The sequence below is a fragment of the Ochotona princeps genome, chromosome 20, assembly GCF_030435755.1.
Source record: "Ochotona princeps isolate mOchPri1 chromosome 20, mOchPri1.hap1, whole genome shotgun sequence".
Classification (NCBI taxonomy): Eukaryota; Metazoa; Chordata; class Mammalia; order Lagomorpha; family Ochotonidae; genus Ochotona; species Ochotona princeps.
Window position 1 is genome coordinate 18654509 of NC_080851.1, and position 19863 is coordinate 18674371.

Sequence of the window (19863 nt, forward strand, 5' to 3'; positions counted from 1 at the left end):
ATATAAATTTTAAAATGCTAGCAAAATGTTCTGGAAATCCAGACTCTTGCAAGTTTACTGTTTAGACTAACCATAAAATTGCTAAATTCGTAGTTGGCTCCAATGTCATAAAGATCTTATATTTCTCTACAAGGTCTTTTACATTTTCTTTGGCATTTACATCTATGATTTCTAATAAATGTTTAAATATGATGTGCTATAGTAGTCATGTTTGCCTTTTCTTCATGGAAAACAGTATCTCCAGCACACTTATTGAAAATATTGCTTTGTCTCCATTGATTTGTATTATGTGAAAGCATTTGTGAAGTTTATTTCTGGACTTGTTTTTCTGTTCCTTTTGGGATCTGTGCCCATATGGGATCCTGGCACATGCAAAGCGGGGACTTTAGGCACTAGGCTACCATGCCAGGCCCTCATTCCCATACTGTTTTAAACAATGTAATTCTACATTTGTGAATTCCAACTGTTTTTGGTGAATTAAATTGCCTATATATACTTTTTTTGAAACTTACTATGTACACAATCATGTTATCTGGAAATACCTAGTGGCTTTGGCCATCCAGTAAACCTAACAAGAAATAGTTTTGTTCTGGACCTGAAAGGTTTCCGGTATTTACTCATGTGTTTTCATATGGATGTTTTATCAAGTTAAGCATATTCCCTTCTATCTCTAGTGTCCTCAAAAATCATATCAAAAATGGATGTTTATTTTTACAATTAATGCATTAAGGATAGTCAGATGGCTTTCCCCTTTAGTCTGTGAATATGATTTATTTATAATAACTAAACACCATGTACTTTTAAAACTGGAGTCTATTGTTTTATTAAGGACATGTATGATATATACTTACTCGTAAGATTTTAGTGTATGACAGATCAGATTTTGGTGCCAGAGCTACACTGAACTCATAAAAACAAAACAGATTCTTTAAATAAAATTTGACTTTCACTTTCAATCTTTTGGAAGAAAAGTATTCTTGAGGGCCCAGCGCGAAAGCCTAGCAGCTAAAATCCTTGCCTTGCATGTACCAAGATCCCATATGGGCCCCGCTTCCCATCCAGCTCCCTGCTTGAGGGCCTGGGAAGGCAGTGGAGGACGGCCCAAAGCCTTGGGACCCTGCACCCATGTGGGAGACCCGGAAGAGGCTCTGAGCTCCTAGCTTTGGATCGGCTCAGCTCCAGTGTTGAGGCTACTTGGGGAGTGAACCAGCAAGTGGAAGATCTTTCTGTCTCTCCTCGTCTCTGTATATCTGACTTTGCAATAAAAATATGTACAGTTTTCATAATATATATTTCCATGAACTTTTTGAAGATCCTCATATGAACTGAAATAAATAGTGGTGGTGTAAGACTATATTTTTACTCTTTTAGAAAGAAGGATACAGGGAATCTTATCAGTGTAATCAATGTTGATTAAGCGAATATATGAAAAAGTAAAGCAAGAAATGTTTAGGCAAGCTAAAAGGAAGTTCTTTCCACATACATTAACTATATATATATATTGTAATTATAAACTGCTACACACACACACACACTCTCTTAACTATCTGGAAACTGGAACACAATCAAATTTACAGCCACTAAAGACCTGCCAGTGTCTACAGTAACAGCAAGTTAAAATCTGAAGGGGCCAGTGCCGTGACTCAACAGGCTAATCCTCCAACTGCAGGTGCATGTGAGTGCTGTTCATGTCCTTGCTGCTCTGCTTCCTATCCAGCTCCCTGTTCATGATCTGGGAAGCAGCAGAGGATGAAGGCCTTGGGACCCTGCACCTATGTGGGAGAGCCAGGAAGAAGCTCCTGGCTTTAGCCAGCAATTTTGGCATCTTCGGGAAGTGAGCCAGAAGGTGAAGACCTCTCTTTGTCTCTTCCCTCTCTCTGTAAATCTCCCGTTCAAATAAACTACTTTAGAAATAATAGTATTAATAATAAAAATGAATCTTACTATGTTTTCAGTGGAAAACTAAGTAAACACTTAATGCGTTTCCAATCAAAATCCTAAAAGGATATCTGAGCAAAGTGATCTGGTTCTAAAAACCACATGGAAATGCAGGGATGTTTTAAAAAGGGGGCCCAGCATGATAGCCTAGTGGACAAAATCCTCTATTAGGATAGCCTAGTGGACCAGGACCCTCTATTAGCACGTTTGTGTCCAGGCAGCTCCACTTCCCATGTAGCTCCGTGCTTGTGGCCTAGGAAAGCAGTCAAGGATGACCCAAAGTCCTTTTGAGAGATGCAGGGAAAGCTCCTAGCTCCTGGCTAGATCAGCTCGGCTCCAGCTGTTCTAGACACTTGGGGAGTGAACTAGCAGATGGATCTTTCTGTCTGTCTCTCCTCCTCTCTGTATATCTGCCTTTCTAAATAAAAAAATAAAATGTTAAAAAAAAACTTTGAAGGGATGAATTCGTTTTTTAAATGTATTTATTTAAATGCCAGAGTTACAGAGAAAGGAGAGACCAAGAAATATCTTGCATCTGCTAGTTCATTCCCCAGACAGGCATAACAGCTGGGGATGACCCAGGCCTGCCTAAACAAGCATCAAGTAGCTCATGCAGATCTCCAGAGGAACAGCAGGAGCTCACATCCCTGGGTCATGCTCTGCAGCAGGCAGCACTCACCTACTACGCTATACCAACCCCAAAGAATAAACTAATTTTAAATTCTGTCCATTGGCAATTTACCTACCTGCATGTGCTCAACACTGTTTCAGGAACTGAAAACACAGTGTTTAAAAACACAAAGTCCAACGTCATACACATAGGGACACAAGCACAGCACTCAGAAAAGAGCAAAGTATAACTTAACAAAGTCCAGGGACAAATCCAAAAAAGATGTGTGGGGTAAAAAAAAAAACTAAGAATATGATGAACTGCTTAACAACTGCTAGGGGCGTAATTCGTATAACCATTCAGAACCGGCTCTTTATGTCACAGCATGTGACATACGCAGAGAGCCAGAAAAGAACCAAAACTTTGTGTGAAGCCATACAGAAAATTTTAATAGACTTAATTATGTGAAACTCTTAAACTATACATGTCACAAAGAACTTCTTTCCTGAAATAAGGAACTCTTCCAAGCAAGAATTAAAAATGTGAAAAATGAAACATATGAAGTCACTAAACAAATAGAAAAAGAACTGGCTAACAAATACAACAACACATTTTGCTAATATTTAGACATGAATTAAGATGACATGATAAGCTAACACAATCTAAAAATTTTAAATTTTCAATAAACCTAACATGGAAAGGAATATAAATGTGAAGCTATTAAGCCTTTCCTGAGATCAATCTGGATCTGGCAGACATTACAAAAGTGCACCTTTTAAGCCAGCACCTTGGAGGATTGACAAAAATATTCACAATAACCTCAAATCTATGGGCAGTGTAATACATTAAGAAAAATCTCTTCCGAAATGCATTCATATACAGCTATCAAAGGCTAAATAATAGCAGTGAATAATGTTTGTAGTCCTACTTCCAGATATGTACATACACAAAAAGGAAACAAAATCAGGGTTTGAAGTTTTAACTGTTGTCATAAAATTTAAAAAGTGGCCAAGTGCATTAATAGCGGTCATTTTTGTCAGATAAGACTACCTCCAGGAGTCTGTTCTGGATGTGAATAAAGGAAAACAAGGCTGAAAACATACGGCCTAAAATTCTTGTGGCAGTTTATTTACAGACTCAAATACAGCCTTTTTTTTTCTTTTAATTAAACAAATGGCTTATGTTAACACATTAGACTTAACAGTTACAAGACTTTTAGTAAAAGTTCTTGCAAAAGAGTACAACACCTTTACAACAAATCAGGGAAAAATTTTTAAAGGTGATTATCTATTCACTATGTGAACACAATTAGGACTGGAAAATTCTTTTTCATGGGAAACTTGATATAGTAAAGGAAGTTAAGATGCATAATTCAGAGGGTTACTTCTTACTATTGTGAACAAATGTTTACTGTTCCTCGTTTTCAGCTTACTGTCAAATCCCACAACTTACTGTTAATAGAATTTAAGCAATTATCTGGAGATGTCTTTGGCAAATGACAAGCCAGTGTTCCCCTTATAAAAGTATTAAAACCTTAAAATGACTTAAAAGCAAATTATGTGTTAGGCCTGACTCCAATCCTTTTCCTATAACTAGAAAATATATCTTAATCAAAGATTTTTTTTTAAAATCCACTTGTTACTTAAACTAACACTTCCAAAAAATATACAGAAACTTCCAAAGATTATCCATGTATGAAGCAAACAGTGCCTACGGCCCCCAACTTAAATAAGCTTTCTAAAGTATTTTTTTTCTGAAAGTTTTTTCTTAAGTAGATTTTAAAAATTATCCAGTATTGTGAATTTTATCATTTTATTTTACTATAACGCTGGTCAAGTTATTAACTGAGTCTTTCTATTACAGAGTTAGGTACTTACTGCACAAATCTAGATATGGCTCAGGGCAAGTGCAGGCAATCCAGTTGTCACACAACAGTTCCTGCAATCTCTTTCTCCACATGTCATTTTTCTAAGCCGTAAAGATGATGATTAACAAAACAATTTTAGGTTATTGGAATGTCCTATTTAGATTGTAAAATTATCAAAACCAGATCTATAATCAAAACTTGTGTTTCTGCTTCACTTACACAAAACAGAAAGGCCTTGAATTAAAAAAAAAAAGCTGTAACTGGATTAAGTTTATAATAAATACACTAAAAACCAGAACACAGAAGTACCAAATTGATCGGGAAGCATTTAATCCATTCACTTTTCATTTTTCTTACACATTAGCCTATTGCAAATAAACCGGATTCAACTTAAAATTTGTTTTTATCCTTCAAATTCCAGTTCTACTTTCACAACTTTCTCTATTCAGTGCAAAGGTCTACAGAGACTCAAATTTTCATTTTTTTATATTCATGTACGTGTCACTTCGATACCATTAAGAGCAGCAAACACCACTAGCTCCCACAGACAGTGTGTACATTGTGCTGTCAGGCCTCCGTAAGTATGAATTAATGCCTTTCGTGTTTACTGACTTATTCCAAGTCCTAGAAGATTATGTGGCACATAGTAGGCACTGAATACATATTTGCTGACACAGTAAAACTTTGGAATCATAGCTACTAATACTACTTTAATTCACATTCCACAGCTTTTAATCAAGAAATTTCTTAAAATGAGCATTTTTAAAACTTTAATAATGACTGCAGTTCCTCAAATAATGAAGTGGGGAAAACACACTGAGGCTGTATGCATTAAAATCTGCTGTGTCAGGAAATACAAAAGGAAATTTCACATTTTTTTCCTTTGGTAGGCCAATCTTTTCTGTACATCTTATCTGAAATCTTATTTACCTGCTTCTTGCCAATTATCTATTGTATTGTGTGTTCCTTACATCTCACTCAAGAATACTACTATAGCCTACGAAATTATCGACTTCCCAACTCCACTTCTATCATTAATTCAAATTTACTGACTTTCCAACTTCACTTCTATTATTAACTCAAAATCAGTGTAATGGAAATAGGTATTAAAATATCCACTACCATATTTCACCAGTAACAAGACATATTCTTTTACATAGCTTAATCTGGAACTTATTTTACAACCACACCTAAGCATTGTGTAGTGGTTTAACTGGCATTTTTTTCATCTAGCTTGTACATAAATATGGGTATGCATCACAAGCAATGCTGCCTCAGGTTAACACCAGAAACTATAGATCAAACTTTCAGTTTCTCAGCAACAGTTTCCCTGTTCTCCCAACCACTTTCCCAACGTAAATACGTAACTGAAATGTCCAATTAGAAAAACTATCCAAACACAGTTCAATTTTATATAAAATATTTAATTTTTAAAACACAGGCTATTCATGTCACATAAATATCTTCAATTTTAGGTTAGCTGCTTATGTTCAGCAGAATTATAAAGTGTGACTATTAAGAATAATTTAGATACTGTCACTTAGAGGAAAGTCTAAAGCTCTAAGACTCACCACATTAGAATTTCAGATACTTGAATACTGTAGCTATTTTACTAAATTTCAAAATAATTCTTCACTTCCTGTAATGTATTCTTATAATTTGTTAGTACTCAAAATTCAAATAAAAGCAAAACAAATTTCTCTTCCATTCATTTCTTTCTCCCAACCAAAAAATTCCACCAGAAAATAAAATGGTCAACTGATACCAACTCATTTCTGTAATAATAAAATGGTAAGTCATCCTCTTTAAAATATTCTATTACCAAACTATGAAGCTTCCCACACATAGCTTTGTATTAAAGATTCACAAGTTATATCGTGGGCACAAGGTTAACTTGCTTTAGAACTGGAGCAATTTTCATTCTGTAACAGTTATTCCAATTTAAAATTCAAATGAAAAAAATAAATAATCAGAATGAGTAAAAATAAAAGAGTTAATTGGCACCAACTCTTAATTTCTAAGCCTATTTTCCATTTGGTGACAATGGGAACACTGGTTGTTTTCCTTTGGTTCTTTTCTAGAATTATTACAATTGCAGGTATGTGTAATGCGTCCACACACAAAATCAGTAAGTCTTGACACCATTACAGCTTAAATAAGCATTACTCCATCATTGTTACTCTTAATAAAAGAAAAAAAATGTTAAAATGAGTTACAGTTGCTGTAAGTCCAGCCAAAGTAGTAATAAACTTTATAGAGGTGGAAAGGAAGGAAACAAATCATTTCCTCTCACTACTTCTTCTTTTCAATTCAACAAACTGAAGGTAGACAACATTTCTAGAACAAATAAAGCAAGCAGTTTACTTTTTCCTGAAATGGTAATTGCATAACTTAAAAGAAGGTGTTGCCACCCCTCCCCCATGAACTTACAGACGTATTAACCTCTCATTTCCAAATTCCTACCCTCCAAATGAAAACAGGGACAATATGGCAGCCTGAAAGAAAAAAGTGCTCTAAAATCCATTTAGCTGTTACTTCCAACCATTTAAACAACAAAACATTTTAGAACTTCTCAGAAGTAACAAAAGGTACTGCTGGCTCCCTTTCCTTGCTTTCCCTCACTCCCACCAGCCCCAGCATGAGGGGATGGCAGTGAAGGGAAACAGCCAGAAGCCAGGCAAAAAGGAGCAAGCGTGACAGACACAGGGAACGCATCTATCAGGAACCCAACAGGCAGCCCTGAAAAAAGGACTCCCTGCCTCTTCAATACACTCACTGCATTGATTCCCTTTAAAAGACAAATGGGTATAAAGGTTAACTGTGTTCAGACCTTAAGCTTACCTGTTAAGGCACTTACTTACCCTCCCCATCCCACCCATGTTTTTCATATAAAAACCACTATTTCAGTTGAATGTATTTTGCTAGGCTATGATAATCTGCAAAACAAAACAAAAATAAAGTTGACCATTTGTTTTTTATAAAACTGTTGCATCAAGAGAAAGGTTGTGTTTTATTTTCTGAAATGAGCACAAAGTACACCTTTCACAATAACACTGAAAGCAGGTGCAAAGACTGACAGTGACCTTTGACTAAAGGTAGCTTTGTAAAAAGAAAAATACCAAATGAATCAGTGCCCTTTCTGATTGTTGTAAAACTGGAGGGGTGGGGGAGGGTTGTTACATAAAAGTTGGTCCAAACTTACAAAAAAAGCACAAATGTGCATAGTTCAGATCTGCAAGAGGGTCATAAAAAGCTCATGTCCCTAAGATTAGCATCCACTTAAAACTGCAAGAATACAAAATAAAATTGTTAACTAGAATTTGTGAAGATGTACAATCAATAGATCTAATTTTAAGAACAGCATGAATTTAAGCAAAGGTTTTTTTTTCTCTTTTTTAAACTATTGTATGCAAGACCCTTTTCCACATAAAAATAAAGCTGTTGTTGAATTAATATTATTCAAGTCTCTTGGATTGCTGCCGTCAAGGGCAGCTAGAAAAGTCTTTCCAGATAAAAATGATGTGCCTGAGGAAAAACAGATACTCAGAATGGTAACCCTCTGCCTCGACCTCTGCCAGTTGATGTACTAATGTGTCCCCTGTATCCTTGTGAATATCCAGGTCCTTGGGCAGGAGAAGTCCAGGTCTGTCCATGCATGAGGCCAGGGCCACCCGGGTTTTCCTGTAAATTACCACCATAGTTATAGTTATGTATCTTTGCTGGCAAAGGGTGAGTACTCTCTGGCCCCGTGGAAGGGTCACTGCTGTTTGCCAGGACTGCGATAGGACCATGGCTATATTCAAATCTATGGTCCTTGTCTCCACTGAACAACATGGGACCAGCATTGAGGTAAATGTCTCCATATCCAGCTACTGAACTGGGAAATGACTCGGAAAAGGCAGAAGGCTGAGGTGGACCACCAGAATGAGATGAAGCAGTACTGTAATTATCCAAAGGCTGAATATCTGAGTTTCCAATGAAGCTACGTCGTTCCAACGTTGGAGCAGAACTACTTCCTAGACCATCACTGCTAACATAAGGAGCAGAAGAGAAAGAAGATGACCCGAAGTTGTCCTTGTACTCTGAAGTGGGCACATATGTGTCTCCTGCTTGATAATCAATACCACCTTCTCTTTTGGGATCATCTTGCGGCTGATGCTGGGCAAGCAGCTGTAACAGGGCTGCTTTTACACCAGCATGAGGGTCAGTTAATGAAGAACTTGTGGTGGGTACATGCTGGTTTTCTGTCCGATAATCCAGATCTTCGTCAGTGACTGGTGGTGGTTCAGGAGGTTCGGGAGGTCGTTGATCAGGAGGCAGAATCCGAGGCCGATCTGGTTCTGGGGTTAGCTCCAGTATCCTCATATCTTGGTGCTGCATGAGGTCATCTTGCCCTAAGTGAAACAAAGCAAAACAGAAGCTATAATGAAAAACTAAAACAATTAGAAGTTCCTTCCCTGTCAAAACATTATGAACAGAGGAAAAAGATTTACAAGTGCTAATGTTGCCTGTTTCATTAAAGTGAACAATAACTGAAAATTTTTATCATATTTAGCTTTTTAAAAGTACTTCATATAAACTAGTTTACTGCTGGAGGAACAACATTGCTATGTACATAAAGTTTATACCTAAGTCAAGCATCCTTTTGTATTTGAAGTAAAAGATGACTTCTTAGCACAGCTTACCTTAGGAAAACTTATACATTCCTCATTAAAAATATTACACATGGATAATCAGTTAAAGAATCGATTCCTGGGAGTAAACAGACAAGGAAACCAACCTGTAACAAATGACCTGAGAACTTTAAGGACACCTTGCAAAGTCCCAGGACAATCTGCGTAACAGACCATCAGTAACTATAAGCAGCAGTGTGAATGCAGCCGAGTTAGAGGTTTGGCATCCACACACTCACCCGATACCGGAGTACTAGGTTCTGGAGGTGGCCTGAGCTGCAGAGATGCTTCGTGTCCCGAACCATTTTCTCTCTCTTCTAGCAGCACGTCTTTCTGCTTTGACTGCTGAGCCTTTATTAACTGAGTCAACAGAACTGCAAATGCACTCTGCACAGCCGCCTGGGCAGCATCAGTCTCCACTTTGGGCTGGATAGTCTGAGAAGGCTGAATTCCTCCCAGTGGTTTCGAAGACTCCTGCTGTGGTGTTGATGGATCTGTCTGTTTTTCACCTGTTGCCAAAATTCCAGCAGGAAGGTTTATTTTATTTAGCTGCTGTTGAGTTTCAGAGTTTACATTAATGTTCAACACTTGGACAAAATCAGCCATATTAACACTTGTTTTAGATTGTAGTAGGTTTAGTAGAACTGCCAATTCACTGTGGTTTAACTGCTGTCCAGGGCCTGTTATTACTAAAGACAAAATTTATATTAATTAGAACTGCCATAATTCACAGCTCCTCCCACTTCCTACCCCCAAATGGTTCTGTATTACCACAGTAAAATGTGCATTTGAAGGGAAATGTTAAAGAAACAACTGGGAAGGGAACTATTAAAGATGTAACTGCACATAAATCAAAAACCTGGTTGGTTCTGAGTGAATTATAATTAAAAATAAAACTTCAAAATGAAAATCAAACTTTTACTAGAACCCCATACTATGGATTTTTTTAAACGGTTCGTCAAAAACTATTTTAATGGTTAGTTTTTCGTCGTCTTGAAAAAAAGGCAGAGAGATTAATCTTCCATCAGCTGGATCACTCTCCAGGAGACCAGAATCCCAAGCCCAGCAGGTGGCAGGGAGCTCCCGGGAAGCAGCAGCGGAGTTAGAAGCAGCACAGCCAGGACTTGAACAGGCACTCCAACGTGGGCTGTAGAACCCCAAGTGTGTGAACAAGCAATGCACAGTGAGAATATGTGACACAGAATAGCTGCTACTGTCAAAGGATTTCATATCCCCTAGTCTTCACAGCAAACTTGAAGGCAGACTTTGTTTTACTGAAGAAGAAACGGACTCTCAAAGGGACTAATGACTTGTCCAGGGTTACATCTTCTCTAAGTGACAGGGGTGAAATCTGAACTATGATCCTAGAATCTGACCTTTTAACTACTACACTACACTGCTTCTGTAAAATAAAGTTGATTATCCAGGAAATGCCTTATTGTTGCAGTAAACAGAAACTATTATATTTTGCATACTCTGATTTTAAAAAATCTACATTTTTATTCAAACTACTTTTTTTTTTTAGAAAAGGTGAGATCACTTAGGGCAATTTAGGAATGTCTACACATGCAAATGAACCAGTTAAATCATTATAAGACAGATTCACGAACTGGCACAATGGCATAGCACATTAATCCTCTGCCCGCAGTGCCAACATCTCATGGGTCTAGTTCTAGTCTCAGCTGCGCCATTTCTGATCCAACACCCTGCATATGGATCGGAAAAGCAGCAGAAGATAGCCCAAATCCTTGGGCCCCTGTGCCTATATGACAGACCAGAGGAAGCTACTGGCTCCCAACTCCTGGCTTTAGATTGGCTCAGCTCCACCATGGCAGCCATGATATTATTATCTTAGTTTAAAAAAAAAAAAACAACTTTCAATTTATTCTTCTAACTCACAAGCATTAATAATGAACCCTGTGTGTTGGCCACACCCCAAGAGGCATCTCTCCTTATTTCTCTTTTCATCTGTCCATCAGCAGAGCTGCTCTCCAGAGTGCAGAAGTACTGGCTAACTTTGGTATGTCTTCCAAAGAAGGACACTTTCTTATTTTAAGACAGTTAATGATGATGGAGAATAAAATGGAGCAGACGAGATGTATTCCTATTAAAAAAAAAATCAAAATTCCCACCTCTTAATTATTTGTTTCCTTAAAAAAAAATACAATCAAACCATTACTACCAGTTGTGAAGTGAGAGCTAAAAACAGTAATAAAATGAACCAGAAGGGGGAATTAATTTAAAAAGGTACAGTAAAAACTTATTTACAGTAAAATGTTATTTACAGTAAAAAAGGTTATTCTATTTTATTTGCTGTTAGAATAAGGACATCAGTTGCAAGAGAAGGAGTAGAAATACAGACATACAGACTTGGTAATTTTACTAAATGTAACAACTGTTGCCAAGGAGAAGCGATCGTATCACCCAAACTCTCTTACTACTATCTCAAATCTTTTTTTAAACATTAGGATGGTATATAAAGTATATAATATGAATACATTATCCTTAACTATTGTTTAACTTTCATCTTTCTGAAAATTGTTATATATTAACATAAGCAGAATATTGAACTTGATGCAGATAGCCTTCATTGTATAAAAGAGCTATGTTCTTCAAAGCTATGAGTATATCAAATATTTTAGTTCATAAGGCAAATTCACTATTTCAACATTCATTATTTTTGAACAGCAAGTATTTCTATGGATTTTGAAAGTATCAGTACTTTAAATATGTAGTCTAATCAAGGTCAAGAATAAACAGACTACACGGGTATGTAATTATAGTGATATTTCTCGAGCTTATCCTATTCTGAACCATCAAAATTCTAATCTGATCCACAAATGTTTCAATCAGCAAACTTGGAAATCAACATTAACTTATCCCTTGAGCTTCTTCGTTTTTTGATGTAAACCACTACCTACACACACACGCACGCACACACACACACACACACACACACAGAATTTGACAAGAAGGATGATTCTGGAGGCAAAGCAAGATTTTAACTAAATGACATCAAGATTTTAACACTTAACGACAAACACTGAGGAGGCTGATTTTTGATAAAGGAGCTTACTCTCAAGACACATGTAGTCAGAGGAAGAAATTTAAGTTTCCTCCAAATCACTACATATAACACATTACTCTTTGTATTGTTTTTTGGAAAAATATCAGATTCCAGTATTGGAGACTATAATATACAGGGAAACATTTAACATTAGGAAAAATCTGAGGATGCTAAAAATAGTATGAAGGAATTTAAAATGTAATTCTTAGCTGTCTATTCTATATCTTCCTTCCCATTCCTTAAGCAGCTGCACAACCTGAACACTAAGTCCATAGAGAGCTGTTACTAAATACTTTTTGGAGCAAAAAAAGAAATACAGACATGTGACCAGTCACCCAGTCATAGGTAATTTGACACTTCTTTAAAAGTTACCATGCCCTGACATAAGCTAAAACTGTGATGGCAGTAAAAAGCAACTCTCTCTCTCTCTCTCACACACACACACACACACACACACACACGAAAATGCAAGATTTGGTAACCACACCTTAATTTTTCACTGTTAAGTCAGAAGATGCTTCAACAACAGAGCGCTATAATCAGCATTAGCCCCAAAATGAGGTGAAGAAAACCAAGCCATGGTGGCATTACTGACCAGGTGCTACATTTGAGTTGCCCTGAGATTTCAGCTGTGAAGATGGCAGCACACCTTGGGGCGTGTTGGTTCTACTGTCATCCAAGCCCAGAGACAATTCCTTTCTGGGGGCTTTAACTGTGGAGACGTCATCAGTCATGCCCATCTGCTTCTGTCTTCTTCGTTTTTTGCTCCATAACTCATGACAATCTTGCCATAAAGGAAGGCTGAAAAAAAATTGAGAACTAAATTGTGAGAAACATTTAACAAAAAACATGACAGCTGCATCGCACAAAATTTATCTCCCTTCTCCCACATCATTTTGGAAGGCTTCAAACATACATAAGTAGGTAAAACTCAATTTCATAAATAGGTAATAATAAAATCCATCCTTGATGTTCCATCTTCTTCAAGGTGTTATCTTTATAGATTATTTTCCTTTTACTTCATAACATTATTTAACACTATGAATAATTAATATAAATTAATAAAATTATGTCACAATTATCCTGGCTCTTACATCCTCTTCTCTAAGCCTGAGTTTGAGAACAGCCTGCATGTGAAAGCAAGTTCTTTCTTCACTCCTCTCTTGCAATTATTCCTATCTCATGAAATAAAGACCTATGAAATACTGCAGTTGAATCTTTTTTTTTTCATAGCTGAATCTTAACAACTTAAATAATTAGTAAATGGTCATTCCAACAAAACTACAAACAGCATGGCAGCCTGTTGTAAAATTAAGAACTAAGATTTTAAAATATAAGTTTTAATGAAAATACAAATGGCAAAAAAATACAAAAAAATACAGGGATGATGATGATTCAGATGGAGGAAGGCAAGAAGGTAAGTGGATGGAGGCAGACAGCATATGATTACTTCATGATTTTCAAGATTGTAGCTTTTGTTGGGTGGGTTCATGGTTGCTTATTAATGTGATTTAAGATAATTAAAGCAGCTAACACAAGTGAAACAGAGCCATGCATGGACCAATGGTAACTGACACAAGGACTATGACTAGACAAAGCCTATGCTCTTCATGTCAAAAAGCAACACAAAGGCATACTTCTCAGCTATCTTGTGCCTCAGCATATAAAAATCTCCTGGAGCAACCAAGGGATGATTTGACACACCCTTATTGGGAAGATTTGAGACACCATAAACCCACCAAAGGCTTTAATTTCTGTGTGCATTAGATGATGTGGGTCACAGCCTCTGTTGGGATACTTTGAATTCACATACACTGCAGTACTACAGAGTGGGTAAATCAAACAATTTCACCTTCTCGATACCAACGGTCATGGGAAAGACCCATTGACAACAAAAGCATATAAATCTACCAAGAGGACCTTCTCAGTCCCTTCCACAATGGGAAGGCAGGAAATAATTTATGAACAACCTCATCATTCATCTCTAGGAAAAATAAACATCATTCTAGATAAAGCTGAAATAGTTACTAATACTATTCTTTTAGATGGCAGACGAGTGTTTTCCAGATAATCAAGCTTTTATGCTCTTTCTTAAAGGTTTCTTTTTTTTTTTTTAAAGATTTATTCATTTTTTTATTACAGCCAGATATATACAGAGGAGAGACAGAGAGGAAGATCTTCCGTCCGGTGATTCACTCCCCAAGTGAGCCGCAACGGGCCGATGCGCGCCGATCCGAAGCCGGGAACCTGGAACCTCTTCCGGGTCTCCCACGCGGGTGCAGTGTCCCAATGCATTGGGCCGTCCTCAACTGCTTTCCCAGGCCACAAGCAGGGAGCTGGATGGGAAGTGGAGCTGCCGGGATTAGAACCGGCGCCCATATGGGATCCCGGGGCTTTCAAAGCAAGGACTTTAGCCGCTAGGCCACGCCGCCGGGCCCAAGGTTTCAAAAACACTAGCTCAGCTACTTACTTGCTTTCCTTTAGGTAAGTAACCTGACCTGTGCCTTATGTTTACAAAAGCAATGAGTGATATTACCTCCTGCAGGGTGTACAGGTAATATAGTTAGCACAGATAATGCTTGGACAGTGTCACACTGTCAACAACACATTCATGTTTGATAGTAGGTTAGAACTGTTTTAATCCAATCATACCATGTAATATTCCATGACAGATATCATATTTTGCCTTCAAATTATTTAATCCTTTTCTTGCTATCTCCTCTGTAATTTGCCTTTCCAATACATACATCTTTTAAAATATTATTTAACCCTTCTTACATAGCTATCAAAAAATGAAATTAGAAGCTACTTAACAATCTAAATCATTTATAACCTTTATAATCTTTTTATGCTTTACAATTTTTCCCAATGAGAGAGGTTCTGATGGAGGAGCTTGGAGAACTCCTCTGTCAGGACATAGTCCCTGCAGGTGAGTGCAAGTACCAAGGCAGAAAACAGCCTAAACCAAGCCAGGTTACAGCACCCACTAGCATACATTTGGCTCTGAGGTAAGCCAGGATGGGCTAGTTCATATCACCCACTGTCAAATCCAAGAACCAGAACAGTGTGTGGGTCATGCTGTGTCGGACCGCAATACAAACCAGTTCACATTAGGGTCGGCACTGGGGGGCAAGCTGAGTTAGGCAAGGCTGCAACCCCTACCAGCGTGAGTTGGAACTAGGTGTGGGGCAGTATAGGCCAGGCTACAGCACACACTGGCAAATGCCGAGGTGAAGCAGGCTGTGCCAGACTGGGCCGTAGCACCCAACCAGCACACATGAGACCTTGGGAGGAGGGGGTGAACCCGGTAGGGTAGCTGCATGGGGCTCCCCTGCTTGGCCACCACTTGAAATGGTGAGTCTTGAGAGCTGGGATGAGGGGCAGACCAGACAGGGCAGGGCCTCTGTACCTACTAGTACATGCATTAGCCAGAATGGGTATGGGTTGGTTGGGCTTTGCTGCAGCATCAGCAAATTCTGTCAAGCTAAACTGCAGAACCTCCTGGAGAGTGAAAGATCAAGGAGTGGGAGTAGGCCCAGTAGGGAAACAGTAGACAGCTCCCTCGTGGGTTGCCACTCCTACTGGTAAACATGACAACCAGGACTAAGAGCAGCCATGACTAGACAGATAGTGGCAACCGCCAGCACGTGTGTGGGCTGGATAGTGGGGTTGGTTAGGATTAACTAGGCTTAAATGTCCATTGAAATGTATAAGAGCTGAATGGGATGTGGGACAGACTGGACCAGTCTGTTGTACATACTGGCAAGCACGGGAACTAGGGCAGGGGGTGGGCCTGGTTGGTGTTATTGTGGGTCGCACCGACTAGGCTGCAGCTCCCACTAGCTCACGTGAAGGCTGAGTTTGTGGTGGGCAGGATCAGGCCGGGCTGCAACAACCATTGGTTTAGGTAGAAGACAGGACTGGAGGCAGAAATGACCCAGCAATTGCAAGTACCAGTGTGTGTATGTATATGCTGATTTGGGTGACATATTGTGCTGGACCCTGTACTAGCTAGTACACACAAGAATCAGGTCTGAGATCACCTCAGATGAGGTTTCTTTTGGGATCCCCCCAACTGAACCACTGGACTCAGAACTCCAACCAAGGAGAAAATGGCAGGTTCCATGGTCTGACCATGGAGTGCATGTGTCAGAGCTAGGCCTCCTCAGTGGCTTAGATGGAGTAGCGGACAGCATATCCAGGTTCACATGGTGGATATGGCAGTCCACTGGAGCCTGCAGAAGACACTCAGTACCACAACAGAGGACGGAGGACAGAACAAATCGATCAACCAACCACCCCAGTCAAACATTAGCAGTGAATGTTTGGGCAGACTCTAACGTGGACTAGGTCAGCCACGGGACTCTGGAGAGAGTTCACCGTGCTTGGAATGGCAAGATCGGCATTAATTCAGAACTGCTGAACTATCAAAACCACTTCAGCAGGACCCTCACAGCATGCCCCACATCAGGGACTCTGGGATGGTTAGGAGGCTGGGTGTGGCTTCTCTCCTTATCTCTTCTCTTCCCCCAGATACAGGAAGGGAAAAAGAGAATGTGGAAACAATAGTCTCACCCACTTTCTTCTAGTCCTTGACACTTTATACCCTAATCAACTATGTAAAAATTATTTTAAAAAATTCCCATTGAATATATCAGACAAGTTTCACAAGACAACTCAATTAATGAGTTCTGTGATTTATTTAAAACCTATCCTCATTTGACTGTTTTTTAAAAATCAATCAAAAAGTTTTACATGGATATCTCTACATCCCAAGGGAAAAATCATACCTTTCTTATCACAAATACTTATCATTTTAATTATTCTTCCACATTACAGAATAAATGCAATGCTACAGTATTTGTACAAATTTTTTATTTAGCTAGTAAATCAGTATCACCAAAATCTTAACCTTACTGCTTTAGCAATATACTTAGTAAGATAAGGTCTATAATTCATTACTTGTTTACAAAATGTTTTCCAGTGAGCACTAACATGTTCAGTTTTCAAACAGAAAAATGCAGTCAGGTGTCTACCGATAAAAAAAAAAAAAGCAACTCTGATTTAATGACTTATTTGACAACAGGACACACAAGATTTCTAGATCTTCAAGAAAAAACACCAAAGGGACTGTTTTCTCCCCTTCCCTGAGCAACTCTGGGAAAGAACAAGAGCCATGAGAGGCTGACGGCTCAGGAACACAGCAATTCTGACACCCAAACTCAATGAATTCTATCAGAGAATAATTCACTAAACACAGGCTTCTGATGCCCATATTCTTTTATTTAATAATAAGGATTTTTCTATTATATAGTATGGAGCATTCTCACAATCTCACTTATTTGGACTAGAATTTGACAGCTGGCTCAAAATTGCACTAGATTTTTATTCTTGGATAAGTTTCTTAACCTCTCTGAGCCTGATTTCTTCCCCTGTGACTGTAACAATCATCACCTTCCATATAGCATTATAAACAGTAATGCAAATAATGAGAAATGTCTAGCGTAACACTCAAAATCTTAACTGTAGAAATGAATTGGTAGAAGTAGAACCAGAAATTATTAAAAAAAAAAAGCAGGAGTAATATGTTCTCAGAGTTGAAGTCAATAAAATCTAAAGATCAATTAACCTTAAAATAGCTACAGAAAGGCTGACTTTGCTAGTCCTGTAACTGAGTCCACATTAACCAAGCAGCCCCACTACAGATACACAGGCCATGTAGCAATGCTGTCTTTCCCAGCTGCGAGTATCTTTTATTGACTTGTCCAGATGCGGAGTATCTTCTGACTTTTATATATGGATGCTATTAAAACTATCTAGATTCTGCATATGTAAAAGCTAGTACTTAAAGCAGTCACTTACTCTGGTGGAGGCATTTTTGAAGGTTCCACATCTCGTAGGAATTCACACTGCAGGGCCTGCTCAGCAGTACAGCGCTTGCTAGGATCCAAGGCGAGCATGTAATCAAACAAGTCTAGTGCAGCTGCAGGAATACTAGCATGAGAAGATTACCAGAGTCAAAGACGTTCTGGAGAAAATCTAATCCTTCTTTAGCAGCTTATTTCAAAATTATTTTGGATTGAATCTTAAGTAAAAATAGAATTATTTAAATATTAACATTGTATAACATTTTGTTGCAGCAAATTTTTACAAATTTAGTAATTATTAGGAAATAGTGTACTTTATTACCTTATGCGCAATTGCCATTGTGAGACTTTTTAGAACTACAATTTAACTCAAAAGCTGCTTGAACAAACTTAAAATAATACATCTTTCAACTACCAAATCAATAACAAAACACCACATAATGACAGTCAAATGGTATTTCTCATATAGCAAAGGGAAACTTAAAATTAAATGGCCTAGAAGAATTGTGATAGGTCTCCCTCAGCTCACAACAGAATTGAGTATCTACCAATCAGAATTCACAAGTAACTGTTTTTAAAAGCATTCAATGCAATATGAATGGTTAGGTATCCCCTTCTTACAAAACAAATTCTTCTCTTAACTTTCGACGATACTGCTTCTTTGGTTTCATGGTGTTGAAATATGGTAGTTTGATTACATCAGGCCACACAGCAGGACATGGGCTCCCACATATACGGCTAAATAGCACACAAAAAAGAAGTACAGTTCTGTAAACTACACAGAAAAGTGAAACATACAACTATTCTACAAAACATCAACTCACTTTTAAATATGCATTGCATCAAAACCTCAACTTCTGTGTAAAAAGCTTCATTAAATGTTAATTATCCCAAGATAATTGTTACCTTTAAGTAACAAATGTGTCTTCAGTGGATATTTCTAACAATCAAAACGATCTAGCTCTTAAGAGTTCTTAAAGAGGACCTTCACATTCTCATTCATTGAATGAAACCAAAAGGAAGACTCAGAAGACTAAACAGTCTCAAAATATTCAAGCTATTCGGTTAAGAGAGGCCACTGCTTTCAGGAATTTAGAAACTTAAGCTTTTTACCTTTGCTTATATCTTCAATACCAGCATTATTTTAGTAAATCTTGTGATGATAATTCACACAATAAATGCTATGAACAAACAGATAACTTCTGTTGGTAAACATCTAAAACCTGAATTAGTAATTTGTAGGTGAAAATTTGGTTTAAAATGTTTAACTATCCCAAATCTCAAGTACGCTATCTGTAAAATGATCAGTTGGTCTGCACAGCTAAAATAAAAAGCTACTTACTGAAAGCAAAAATATTATACATGCACATAAATTAAAATTCATAACAATGCTTATAAACAAGCGATTACTACACTGCCAGACATTACAAAGCTGAGGGTTCGGGCTCCTGCCACCATGCGGAGACCTGGAAGAGACTCCTAGCTCCCCGCTTTGAAACTGCCCAATTCTGGCCAGTGCAGCCACTTTGGGAATGGACTGGCAGATGGTCAACCTCTGTCTTTCCCTCCATCTCTCTAGCTCTGTTTTTCTCCAAGAAAAAGTATCTACCTTAGCAAATAATGAAAACGCATGAGACTACATTTCAGATTTAGAAAATGTGAAATGCCACGCCACTACAATGCAGTTGCAAAATGTAGTTTAGAATATTTGTACATTAAAAAAAAAATAAGTCTTATTCTTGTACGCTTTCAGCCTCTTTTGCTTTAAAACCCAATTTTTACAACCTCTTCTTTCCTTAGTAGAGAAAACCGAGGTCAGGTAGCACGGCCTTCCATGATTT

The 19863-nt window shown here is 38.0% G+C and overlaps 1 protein-coding gene across 2 annotated transcripts in view; it reads right to left on the reverse strand.

The window, feature by feature from the left end:
- Nucleotides 1-7406: 7406 nt before the first annotated feature.
- The window catches only part of CDK13 (cyclin dependent kinase 13), an 89875-nt gene continuing 77418 nt past the window's right edge, over nucleotides 7407-19863 (reverse strand). Inside the window, exons 10-14 of one of the 2 annotated variants that reach the window (XM_036493718.2) lie at nucleotides 18644-18760; nucleotides 18018-18149; nucleotides 12751-12956; nucleotides 9328-9597; nucleotides 7407-8809 (exon numbers count right to left, since the gene is read on the reverse strand). In XM_036493718.2, coding sequence (XP_036349611.2) covers nucleotides 7959-8809; nucleotides 9328-9597; nucleotides 12751-12956; nucleotides 18018-18149; nucleotides 18644-18760 — 1576 coding nt within the window. In that variant the 3' untranslated portion in view covers nucleotides 7407-7958. Of the gene's footprint in view, nucleotides 8810-9327; nucleotides 9778-12750; nucleotides 12957-18017; nucleotides 18150-18643; nucleotides 18761-19863 lie in introns of both variants that reach the window. The other variant, XM_036493717.2, reaches the window with a different exon arrangement.